This window comes from Cynocephalus volans, chromosome 8, assembly GCF_027409185.1.
Source record: "Cynocephalus volans isolate mCynVol1 chromosome 8, mCynVol1.pri, whole genome shotgun sequence".
Taxonomy (NCBI): Eukaryota; Metazoa; Chordata; class Mammalia; order Dermoptera; family Cynocephalidae; genus Cynocephalus; species Cynocephalus volans.
The window spans coordinates 53,394,652-53,406,931 of NC_084467.1; the positions used below are offsets into that span (position 1 = coordinate 53,394,652).

The 12,280-nt window shown below is 31.0% G+C and overlaps 1 protein-coding gene across 6 annotated transcripts in view; it reads right to left on the bottom strand.

Annotated features, from left to right (window-relative positions):
* The window catches only part of DOCK7 (dedicator of cytokinesis 7), a 204,200-nt gene that overhangs the window by 141,425 nt on the left and 50,495 nt on the right, over positions 1–12,280 (bottom strand). For all 6 annotated transcript variants that reach the window (XM_063106104.1, XM_063106103.1, XM_063106102.1 and 3 more), the window contains exons 12-14: positions 11,739–11,881; positions 7,981–8,074; positions 7,130–7,292 (exon numbers count right to left, since the gene is read on the bottom strand). In XM_063106104.1, coding sequence (XP_062962174.1) covers positions 7,130–7,292; positions 7,981–8,074; positions 11,739–11,881 — 400 coding nt within the window. The remainder of the gene's footprint in view (positions 1–7,129; positions 7,293–7,980; positions 8,075–11,738; positions 11,882–12,280) is intronic.

A 12,280-nucleotide genomic window follows, 5' to 3' on the forward strand; every position in this document is an offset into this window, starting at 1 on the left:
GAGGTTGTAAACAAAAAACAAAACAAAAAAATTCAAAGAGGCCCAGTGCTCTCAATTCTCAAATTCTAAAAAAAAAAAAAAGATGTATGGTTGTAGCTGTTTATCTTCAAATAAGCAAGCGGGCCTGAGTTTCCACACCTATTAGATGGCAATAATAGTAATCCTGCCAACTCCACTTCATGGGATTGTAATCATCAGATCAGGTACTGTATTTGAATGATTTAATAAACTATACATTTCTAAAAAATACATACACTTTTAGAGATTGAATCTTGGATGTCACACTTCAAATTCCTTTAAGTAAATAATCTATATAAATGTTTCCTGACTGAAAATACTCTAATTCTAAGGACAGAAGAATAAAATTGCTCTTCTCACAGTTTAATCCCATTTGTGTAATTTTACTCCTTCCCCTGGGAATCTGAGATACTGCTCCATCTTCTTCAGATGCTAAATCCCTTAACTAAAAACTCAGGGTGGCTATGTTAAAATGTTAGGAAACAAAGCTCTCAACTCAAGAATATTTATAGTTAAAATGAACTAGGTCTAATTAGTTAGAATAAAAGCCAGAGTGGTATATTGAAGGCAACATCAAAATTGCAGAGAATATGGCAGTAGCTTGAGATGTCTATGAACAGTAAAAATAAAAACAAAGACCAATACTCTCTAAAGCAGGAAAACATAAACTTGAGTAGGGAAAAAAAAAATGCTCCTTAATTTTCAGTAACATTCAGCTGAAATTTATACTTCCTTAAATTTGAATGTAGGAAACTAATCACAGCAGTATTAGCAATACATAAGACTTTGTCACTAATAGAAATCATACATATTTTCATATCACATCTGTTGCAGATATCTCAAAATATTATTGATGCTTATTACAACTTACAAAATATAGTAGTTTTTACATCTGAGGCTAGACCTTGTTATTTAATTCATTGATAAAGAAACACATATATCACAACTTCAATATTTGGTAATTTTAATTCAATGTAATTGATTTCCTTTGTTATCATATGTGTTTTATTTTATGCATTTAAAAACATTATTCCAAAAAAGATGATCACAGGATTCAAAAGGTACCATGGCACAAAAAAAATTAAATGCCAAGCTCCAAAGGGAGACCTATGATCATAAATTACTAGTTCAGGGAATTACATGACACTCATATCATCACATAAACAGTACACACTTAGTCTGACTGGCCAAATTGTTCCTAGAAACAAAATCTTAGAGAAAAAATTTAATCAGTGTATAATAAGCTTATTTTAATACTCAGGAAAAAATGGATACAGATAAAATTATGAAGAGATCATAAAACATTTCGTTTGTTATTCTGGCTAATTTTTTAAATTCCTTATCTGTTACAAACACATACTGAAGGACAGGTGAAATGATACGATGCCTAGGCTTTGCTTCAAAGTACTACTAAAAAGAAAAAAACAGGACAAGCAATAGATGAAACAAGAATGACAATGGAAGTTAATTACACTCTTTACTTTTGTGTATGATTTTCGATAATAAAAAGTTTAAAACTGTATTCAGATTAGTTCACAAATAATCGACTTACTAAAGATTATTAAGAGAGGTATGGGGCATATTCCTAACTGCTAAGGTCCAGATCAAAATCAACTACTGCACAGCCCGTCATTTTGTTTCTCATACTGACAGGTCCAAACCACCATCACATTCATTTTTACATTCTCAGTAACACCATATTCACTAGATATAGTCTTTCCAAAAATCTGGATAAAGAAAGATATAAATGTTCAATAGGTGACTACAACTAAGACTATTGTTTGGAAAGAGGCTAATTCCAACTAACAATCCTGCCAATAATATCATGTGCTCTGTGGACCTATCTCTTAAAAACTAGATGTCAATAAAACACATAAGCATTTGCTCAATTAGATGTATCTTGACCCATTACAACTCAAATGCAACAGTGGTGGTCAAGTAACAATTTAGAACACAAGTAACATGGCACAGATGTATTACCAAACTTTCAAATGATTTCAGATATTCAATGAAGGATTTTTTTCCACCAGTAAGAAAGGGCTCTTTATTTGGTTATCTTAATGTGATAATTGCACTAGTGTTTTTTGTATGATACTGTGATAGCATCAGTAAGTATTTCCTTGATACAGCAAGCATTTGATATAAACCTCACTTGTTTGGTGCAGTGATATGAGGGTACTTCAAAATGTTCATGGAAAGATTTGTATTCTCTTTTAACTCCATTTTTTCATGAACTTCAAAAAGTACCCTTTTATGTCATTCATTTCCTGCTTGCTAGAAACTACCATATATCTGTATATCCTCATTAACCCCTATAGAGGATTTGAAAAGCCCAGGTCCCTCCCTCCTGAATTAACCCAATCCAAAAATAAGTGACCAACCATGTGTGGAAAAAAATGATAAGAGTTTGTTATTTAAATGTGAAAATCTCTAATTTTATTTATGGCTTAATAACAGACTTTTTTAAAGTCTTTAAGAAATCCCAATAATGTATTTAAAAGCATATTTTTAATGCATATAATAAATACAAATAAATCAAACTAAAATATACCCTTTTAGACAGCTTTCTCTAAACTGATAATGAACATAAAAACTGGAAAAGTGTTAATATGAAACCTGTCACTTCCAGAATACAGTTCTTTTTCCAATGGTTTCTTACCTCAGTCAAATGCTTGCTTCATTCATTTCCATTAATTCTCCCTCTTTTGATAATTTTTTATCTTTTTTATCCCATGAGACCCTTTATAATCCTCTTGACTTTCTTACTAAAACTAAAGACATTGTGCAAATATTTTCTTAAAACTCACATTAAAAAATGCTTAAATTCCTATTTCTTTCAAATATAAAGTTGAGCCCTCTGGAACTTCAGCTTTGTCATCTTTAAAACATGGATAATCATATTGGTTCTATGCAGTCTGCTATGCAGAGTTAATGGCATAATTACCATACATAAATTAAAAGGAGCCCTAGTATCAATTTTACTTTCTTTTAACATTTTTCACTTGGAAAATGCACACATATAGGTTTATATAAGGACTGCTGGTGTGTTTTACCAGAAATTACAGCTTATCTTAAAACATTCCTGAGAAGGCAAAAAGAATCCAATGATACATTATTATCATGACCCAGCACAACCATTCAGTCAGCAAATATATGGAACTTTCTGTCAATTGTTGATATAGATGTTAGCTGTTATCTGTCAAGGTTGTCATACACCCCCTTTTGTCATTACAAAATTATTTCTATCTATGCTAGGTTGTCTATAGATATAGTAGAGGTTTTTAAATAAGCTTTAAATACCCAAACGTCATTAACTGTCCATGAGACCAAATTTTTCTAACACTGTTAAGTAGAACTGATATGATTTGGTTTTCAGGTCCCTTGGATATTGAAGGTCCAAGTAATAATAAAAAGCAGGCCAATATTGATGCTGATAACCTCCCTTTTAAAGTCATTCTCTTTTCCTTTATACCCCCAAAGCCCAGTACTCTCATGCTTTTCAAACCAATCTTTCTCAAGTTGTATAATGCATTGGTAAATGTAATCTAATAAAGCCAATGATAATGATAATAACTAACTTCTATCATGCACTTAATATGTGCCATGCACTTTACATGTATTTATACAAATTTCTAAGATACGGGTACTTTTATTTTCCCTATGTTAAAAAAAGAAAAACCAGTCAATTTTTAGTTTTAAATAATTCCTAAAAATGAAATATTACAAAATACTGGTTACAGGAACCCACCTCCCAATTTTTCATAAGCTACACATACAGTCATATCATTTCAAGTAATACAAAAATTATTTCTTTATATAATTTAGAGGTTGATTTTTTAAAAAAGGGTACAGTAACAATAGGAAAAAAGCCAACAAAGTATAGTAACCATAATACTACTTGTGTATTTTCATGTATCTAACTTTCTGTACTTCCTTGAGGGTACCCCATACTAGAAAATCATTAATCACTGTCTTGAAAAAAAGAATACATTCTTGCTTTAACAGCTCTTGCTGGTAACATATTACTAATAGAACACTATGATCACCTTCCATAAACTAAGAAACTTAGTAACCTTGACATCCCATAACAGAATTTATCAATGTCTGTTAACAGATTAAAGCACTTTTCATGAGTTTCTTACAAGCTGTACATAAGGAGAAATAAGGTTATGCAAAACTATAATCTGAAATCAATTTATTTTGATGAAAAGTATTACAGCCTAAAGTAGTATTCATACTCAATAAATGTTAAATAGGAATAAGTCTAATCTTTTTGATGAGTTTAACCAGTTCTATTATTCTCCAAAAATAAACTACTCACTCATGAGAAAAGAAAGTTCTTCTTTACACATGTAATGAGTCATTTTTTAAAAAAACCTTTTGCCTAAAATACCATTTTCACTAATGATGTCTGTAATGAGTATCAACTCTGTAATTAATAGAGTGTTTAGATACAGTTCAAACTAAAGGCACTGAGATATGTTAAATGACCTCTCAAGATCATTCTCAAGCTAATATGCTATGATTCATTCTTACTCTTGAAAAATTTACTCCCCAAATAGAAGCTAATAATAGTTTTTAGACTATCTATTAGCCTGACCAAAACTACTTCAAATGATAAAGCATTCAATCATAAAAATCAAAAGGAAACCCAAATAAACAGGTTATCTTAAACAGCTACTAACACATGTTTATAAAATTTCCAACAACTCAAAAAGCAAAACCATACTCAATGATAATTTATAAATCCACTTAAATCTTTTAGTGTATGAACTCACTCTTCACTCCCATTTAATTTCTGTAACATGATTAGATTTTCTATATTGGCCCTACTTTCCATTAATTCACAGACATGGTATTCTACAATGCCATTTATATCAAGTGCTATAATTAGGTCAACTGTAAGACATTAAAAAAATATTAAGCAGAGATAAATAATGATGTAGATTTTGAGACAAACAGATAAATTAAGGCATTCTTACCTGCTTTATTAAAAATGTAGCAAATATCTAGCAACAAGAAATTTTAATTTAATCCATACTGTATATAATTATGAATATCGGATGTCCTATCATCCTAAAGCATGAAGAATGTAGAAAATTAAATTAAAAGACCTGAGATTAAGTCTCTTAATCTCAGCTTTATCTTTTTCCCCTATAAGTAGAGATACTACCAGAATTATATAATTTATAAGATTTCTATGAGACTGAATAAACTAATTTAAATAAAAACAATTCACATACTATAAAACACTAAATAAATGTTATCATATCAACACATCAACATGAAACTTTGGAACACCAGGGACAAAAAAAAAAAACTCAAAAAGCTATCGGAGGAAAACTAAGAAACAAAGGATTAGCAATGAAAATCATATTAGACCAGTCAAAAACACTTAAAGCCAGTAGTCATATTTTCAAAATTCTGACAGAAAATGACTTACAACTTAGATTTTTATACCCAGCAAAACTAACAATTTGGGAGTAAGGGTAAAATAAAGATATTGTCAGACATAATGGCTTTCAATGAAATGGGCAAACCAAGAAAGAAAAATACATGGAAAATAAAGACTCCATTACAAAAGAGAATTTCCAAGATAATGGTAAATAGGTTCTAAGATGACAACTGTACAGTAAGCCTAATAAGCCTAGATATCTTCTTCTGCATGTAAGTTGCAAGAGGGGAAATAATTGATTATCTGTTATATTTCACTGTACTGCAAGAAGTTTTACAGAGAGTTTTAGTGATAAGACAGAAAAGGAGCCAGATCATGTACAGTCTTATAGACCATTATACAGAATTCATTCTTTTTCTCTCTGTTTTGAAAGCCACTAGAGGGTTTTAGTTCGAGGAATGAATAATCTGATTTGCAATTTTTTAAAGATCTCTGACTGTGATATTGAGAAGTGATGGGGAGACAGAGACAGAAATAAGATGAAATTAGGTATAGCAAAATTTGAGATCAACTGTCCAATATGGTAGCCTCTAGCCCCTTGTGGCTATTAAGCATTTGAAATGTGGCTCATCTGAATTGAAATGTGCTTTAAGTATAAAATACACTCTAGATTTTGAAGAGTTTTAGTAGGGGAAAAAGTAAAATATCTCAACAATTTTTTACAATTATTACTTGTTGAAATGATATTTTAGATATATTGGGTTAAATAACATATATGATTAAATTTAACTTCACTTGTTCCTTTTTTTAATGTAGCAACTATAAAATTTTACATTACAAATGTGGTTCCCATTATATTTCTATTTGACAGATTAAAATTTTTAAAAGATGGAAGTGGTAAGAAGTATTAGATATGAAATATGCTTTGAAAATTGAGCCTATGTAACTTGGCTGAAAAAATGTGAGGGGTAAGAGAGAAATCATTATGATTCTGAAAATTTTGGCCTCAGGAACATGATAAATGGTGGTGAAATATGTGTATGATAGAATGGAAAGGTCTGGAATAAAACTCAAAGTTCTATTTGAGAATCACATGTCTGTTGAGATATGTCAAGTCTTGGTCTCAGCATTCACAAATAAAGGAGCATCATTCATAAGGAGTTTATGCAAATAGTACAGCTAGAGTTGCATAGGGTTCAGCCTGAAAAGTTGTATCCAACCACTTCATGCCAAGTATTCTGTATGCAGTATATATTCAACAAAGATTGTTAATTGTTAGAACATAATGCAGGCACATACATTTGATTCATGTGTTACGCTAGATTCTGCTAATAAAAACATTCGATAAAATAGAGTAATTAGGATTTCAAGTGTTTTGACCTAACAGCCCAGGAATCAAATATTAGCCCCACCACATTAAAGTATGATACTCAGCAAAAATTTTAACCTCTCTATCCCTCAGTTTACTCACCTTTAAAATGAAGGTAACACCTCAGACTATGAAGATTAAATAAGAAAATGCATATAAGGTCATTAACATTATACCTGGCACATAGTAAAGGCTTAATACATGACAACTATTAATAAAACTGTGTAGAAAGAAGTGGAATAAGTTACAAAGCCACAAAATTTTTGAAGTGTTTCATTCTAGGTTTACTTTAATATTAGAATATATAGTATCTTACCTCAGAATTCTCCAAAATTAAAATCTCTTACCTATAAGTAGTGTTTGGAACATAAACATCCCTGGCAGGAAACTCTAAAATTTCTCTGGTAGGTCTAACTCTACTGTCAGGGTAAAGCTTCACTTGAAGCAGCTCCGGAGTTAGGCAATAATGGGGATTTTCAGGTGCAGGAGAAATGTCTATCTTCAGCTGAGCTGCATATTATAAAAACAATGTAAACATAATAAATAAAAACTCCATGTTAAAAAGGTTTGGGGACAATTTAGATCCTATTTTTGCAATATGTCTGAGAAGAATACTATGGAAATCAAATTACTATCATCGCAGACCTGTCCTCTAAATCATTTCATTTTACCCAGCCTCAAACTTAAAAATTACGGATACAGACATAAATGCATGTAAATAAATGCTTACTAAATGAACAAATAGGAAGGAGGGAAAAAAGAAGCAAAAAGAAGAAAAAAACAGAGAAGGAGGTGATCTAGAATAGAAACAAGCCAACATTTAAAAAGTTAAATGATTTAATTTTGGCGTGGCAGACTTCAAAACATTTTATTCTGGAATGGTTTGTTCTAACCATAATATGAATCTGTTTCTGAATATTTACCATTCCAAGAGCGTTATTTTCTCTAGAAAATAATTTTAAGCCACGATATTATTCATCATTCTCATTTTAGCACTCAAATTATCAAAGGTGCTGAATCCTGCATTCAAAATGTTGGACCACTTGATTAATTAATGAGATAAAAACGATTGACAAGCATTGAGCATACAAAAATACATCCATCAGATAAGTGAAAAAAAAGGAATACATAATTATATAATACAATATATTAGTGATGATGATTAGTGTAATCATGTCTACTCAAAATTTTTAAATACCTGTAATAGGTCTTAGACGCCGTAAGACAGAGGATGGCCTTCTCATATCAGCAAGGAATTTGTACAAATCTTCATCACTTAAACGGTCACCTTCCTAATTTCAAAGACAGAGGAAAAGTATTCAATAAAACAAATCTAGTAGATAAATTTATATTTCTTGTTAATAAGCATACCCTTCTGCCTACAATGTAGTCAGAATGAAAAATTAAATTTAATTTAATATAATTATGATTATAAACAATCGTCCTTTTTTTTGTAATTTCAAATTTTACTAAGATTTATGATACTATGATCTTTTTATTCTATGCCTATAAGGTATTACACAATACCCTAAAATATAGAAAACCAAGACAAGTTAGAGGTACATGAAAAGGACACAATAAAAATAAAATATACATACAAAACAGAACCAAAAAGCAGAGTAATTTAAAAATACATGACAGTCTTATAAATTTGTTACACTTGAGTTCATTTGTCTTTTCTGCTTTACAACACCAAATTTCTCAAATGCAAAATCTAGCATAGGCTAAATAAAAAAGAAAGAAACAATAACAAAAACTACTGTTAAGGCAAGTACTGATAGTCAACTCAGTAGTCGAAAAATATGTATAATCAATTATATTTCAATTAAAAAAAAAAAAACTCTGTTAAGGAAAAGCACAGCTATCCTGATACTAAGGACAGAAAAAAGAACTCCTAAAGGACCTCAATCAATGGAGAAAGAGACAAAATTTTTTAAAAGAACCATATCTAATTAACACACAAATTTCAATGTAATGTTAATATATTTTTTTCTCACAATTAAAATAGCAAGGGCTTGATTTTTCTTTTTTTTAATTGAAGAGTCAGTCTTTAGATTTTATTAATCCAATCTGCCTGCTTTTGACATATTATTGTTTTTAATGCAGATCTCATATATTGTCCTTTTTTATTTGGTAATGAAAATTTTAAGGCTACTTTGTTACTGTGAGCTCACCTGGAGCCATATCCCATTTGTTCATTATTATATTCTAAACAGGGTACAGAATTTATCTTTTTCATCCCATTAGTTAGGAAAATGATTTTTAATTTCTATGTGGTTACAGATTTTTGTTAATATTTTTTAAATAGTTTTTTGCTTTATTGAGTTATGGTTAGAGAATCTGACTTTATGAAGTTTTTTTCAGTGACCCAGTATGACTAATTATTGTAAATGTTCCATCAGTTGCTGAAACAGTATATTCTCTCCTTGATATAGGTCTTTAAATGATTCTTATTCATAATACATTCAGATTATCTCTAGATTTAATTATTTCTATCTACTTAACATATTAAATTATATTACTGGCCTCCATTTGTTACTCCTTGTTCCTATGCGTTTTGGCATAATTCCCTCCCCTAGGCTTTGCCATGTGCCTTACTTTGGCAAATAAGCAAACATGATGCAGAGATATGAAAAATATTTGCAAAATTTTGCCCTCTTTTGAATGTCTCCCACTGCTATGAGAACATGACCAAGCTAGCCTGCTAAAGATGAGAGTAGAAGCTGAGATACATGAAACAGAGCTGTGTCATTTCACTCTTCCCAGTAGAAGTCAGTCTATAACAGTTTATCCCAGCCAATCTCCAAATACGTGAAAGAGCCTAGTTCACTGAAGATGACTACCTGACACCCTCTTTTGTAAATTGCTTGTTTACTCTTGTATACCACTGAGGCAATAGATAACTTATTATATACCTGTCAACAAATAGAAAAAAATGCCTACTGCGTGGGTTTGATTTTGTTTTTAAATCTCCATGTATTTCTAATAATTTTGGCTTGAAACATCCCAAATCTGTATATAACACTCATGATTACAATATCCAAATTGTAGACAGTAATCTCTCATAAAGTGAAAAAAAAAACAAAACTGCCTTCTGTGTTTCATTGAGGGGAAACTTGTGCCTAGAATTCTACTTTATTAAAATTGTAATCTTTGTCTTTACTTAATTTGGATTTGCCTTTGCATATATTTTTCTAGCTATTTAAAAATATTTATAAAAATAGCACATGGCCATGATTAAAAATTTTTTCTTAAATACAGAACTATAAAAAGTAAAGTGTAAACACTTTCCATTGCTCCATGTTTCTAGCAATCACTTATATTTAAGTTTTCATTATCACTTTGTGCTATCTTCTAGTTGCCAGTATTCAAAACAATGCCTGGTACATGGTGAGTGCTCAAAAAAGATTTGTTGATTAAATGGGTGGGGGAGTGACAGCTTGTTGATTTAAGCCTACGGTAGTAGTTCAGTGATATAGTAGGCTGAGGAAAGGAAGAGAGCTGTGTAAATAGCAGAAGTTACGTAGCAGTTAAGAAGTAAAAAGAGGGGGAAGTTTCATATCTGCAAAGTGTGACATAATATCAGGTAAATAGAAGGGTACTTCAAAAAATTCCTGTAAGAATAGAATTAAAAGAGAACATAAATCTTTCCATTAACTTTTTGAAGACTTCTTGTATACTGCCCCATTTCCACAGCTGTATTTGGCCTATCACTTCATCCAAGTAACTCTCACTGTGGCCTTTTCTGTAGGCTCTTTCTTTTACTACTATCAATAATTAAAAGACCCATACCACTTCTGACACATCACCTGCTCTTTTTTTTTTCATTAGAGTCTCTCAGAGCAGCTACCTATGAATATTATTGTCAGGTAACAGTGAAGGAGGTTTCAAGTAGATTGCTGTCAATTCAAGACACATTCTGCCCTCAAACCTTGCTGTCTCAAGTTATAAGGTGTCAGAAAGCAGGATTTCTTCCTCTTACTCAGAATAACACCTTGAAAGGAGGAATTTTGAAATGATTCTTAGCATTTTGCCTTAATCCACTCCAAAACAAATCGATGGTACGCTTCTCCAGTTTGTCACACTAATACAAGTTTTCTCCCAATTCTTATATAGTTCTGGTCACCTGGTCACTTACAACAAAAACTTTCAAAATTTTCTCATCTTTACTCACAGTATAAAATCCATTTTATACCAAAACCCAGAGTACACATATACACACACAAGCACTCACACAAAACCTGGGGGGGGAAAGGCTCCCTGAAGCAATATTTAACCTCACTATGTGCCATGCACTATTACTTTTTCTATTCTACCGGTATTTTTTTATTTAAGCTGGATGTCAGCTACTAAACTGATTTCCATTACCACTAATGGATCATGACCAGCATTTGAAAAATACTAATTTTACTCATATTGAAATGAAGGGAACAGATTTGAAAAAAATAAAATATCTTTGATCAAGAACCTCTTGGATCTATTAATTCACCTTTAAAAATAACATTGACCTGATTGTAGCACAGAAATGTACTACTAGGCCTGAAAATTCTATTCCACATACCATAGACATGGTAGTTTAGGTCAGAAATACTTTGAGGGGAAAGACAGATGTAGGCACATACTCACTCTGACTAAGAAAATTCACAAACCAACAATTTTTAAGAAAAGTTACAGTATCACAATTGAAAAATAGGATATAGGTATGGAAGACTGATTGTGATGCATTACTAGTCAAGGTCAAAATTTAAATAAGTATAATGATAAAACAACAAGTATAATATAAATTATATCTTGTTCTTATAGTTTTTTATTTGTATTACTCTTTTTATTCTTAAAGTTTTTAAACTTTCTGAAAATCACACTAATGTACATATACAGTGTAATTAGTACTTTTCTGAGACTAAAGAAATTTATATACAAACATCCCCCCAGAATTCCTACATGACAGAACAATACCTGCTTAAAAAAATTTGTCACTGTGAGAGTAGCAGGTCGAAAGCTGGTCAAATTACAAGCATCATCTCCACTTGTTGTCCTTTCAAGTGATCGTCTGCCAACAATACTAGAATTTCTCCTCTCTGACCAAGATCCTTTTCGTTCTACCAAGGAAAAAAAATTAGATATTCATTTCATAAAATTTAAAATTTGTTTTAAAGTAGCTTTCCAAATACAAGGAAGAATCCACTAAAGTTGAAAATTATCAACTGAGCATACTGATTATAGTGGAAGAGTTTCACTTCTGGAGAGATCAGTAAGAAAGCACTATACCTAAATCTCCTGGTTCTCTTTTTTACAACTTCACCAGCATAAAAATAAGTCTCTAAGACACAAAGATTAATGTGAATGACCAAAAATGATCTACAAAGAGCAGCTATAGAGGAACTATGCATTTACTACAAAATACTTACACAAAGGAAATTTCAGTCTTAGCACTAGAGTTTAAAACAGAATTGTAAGATAACTGCATTCAAAGATAATTCTATTACTTAAAACCAATA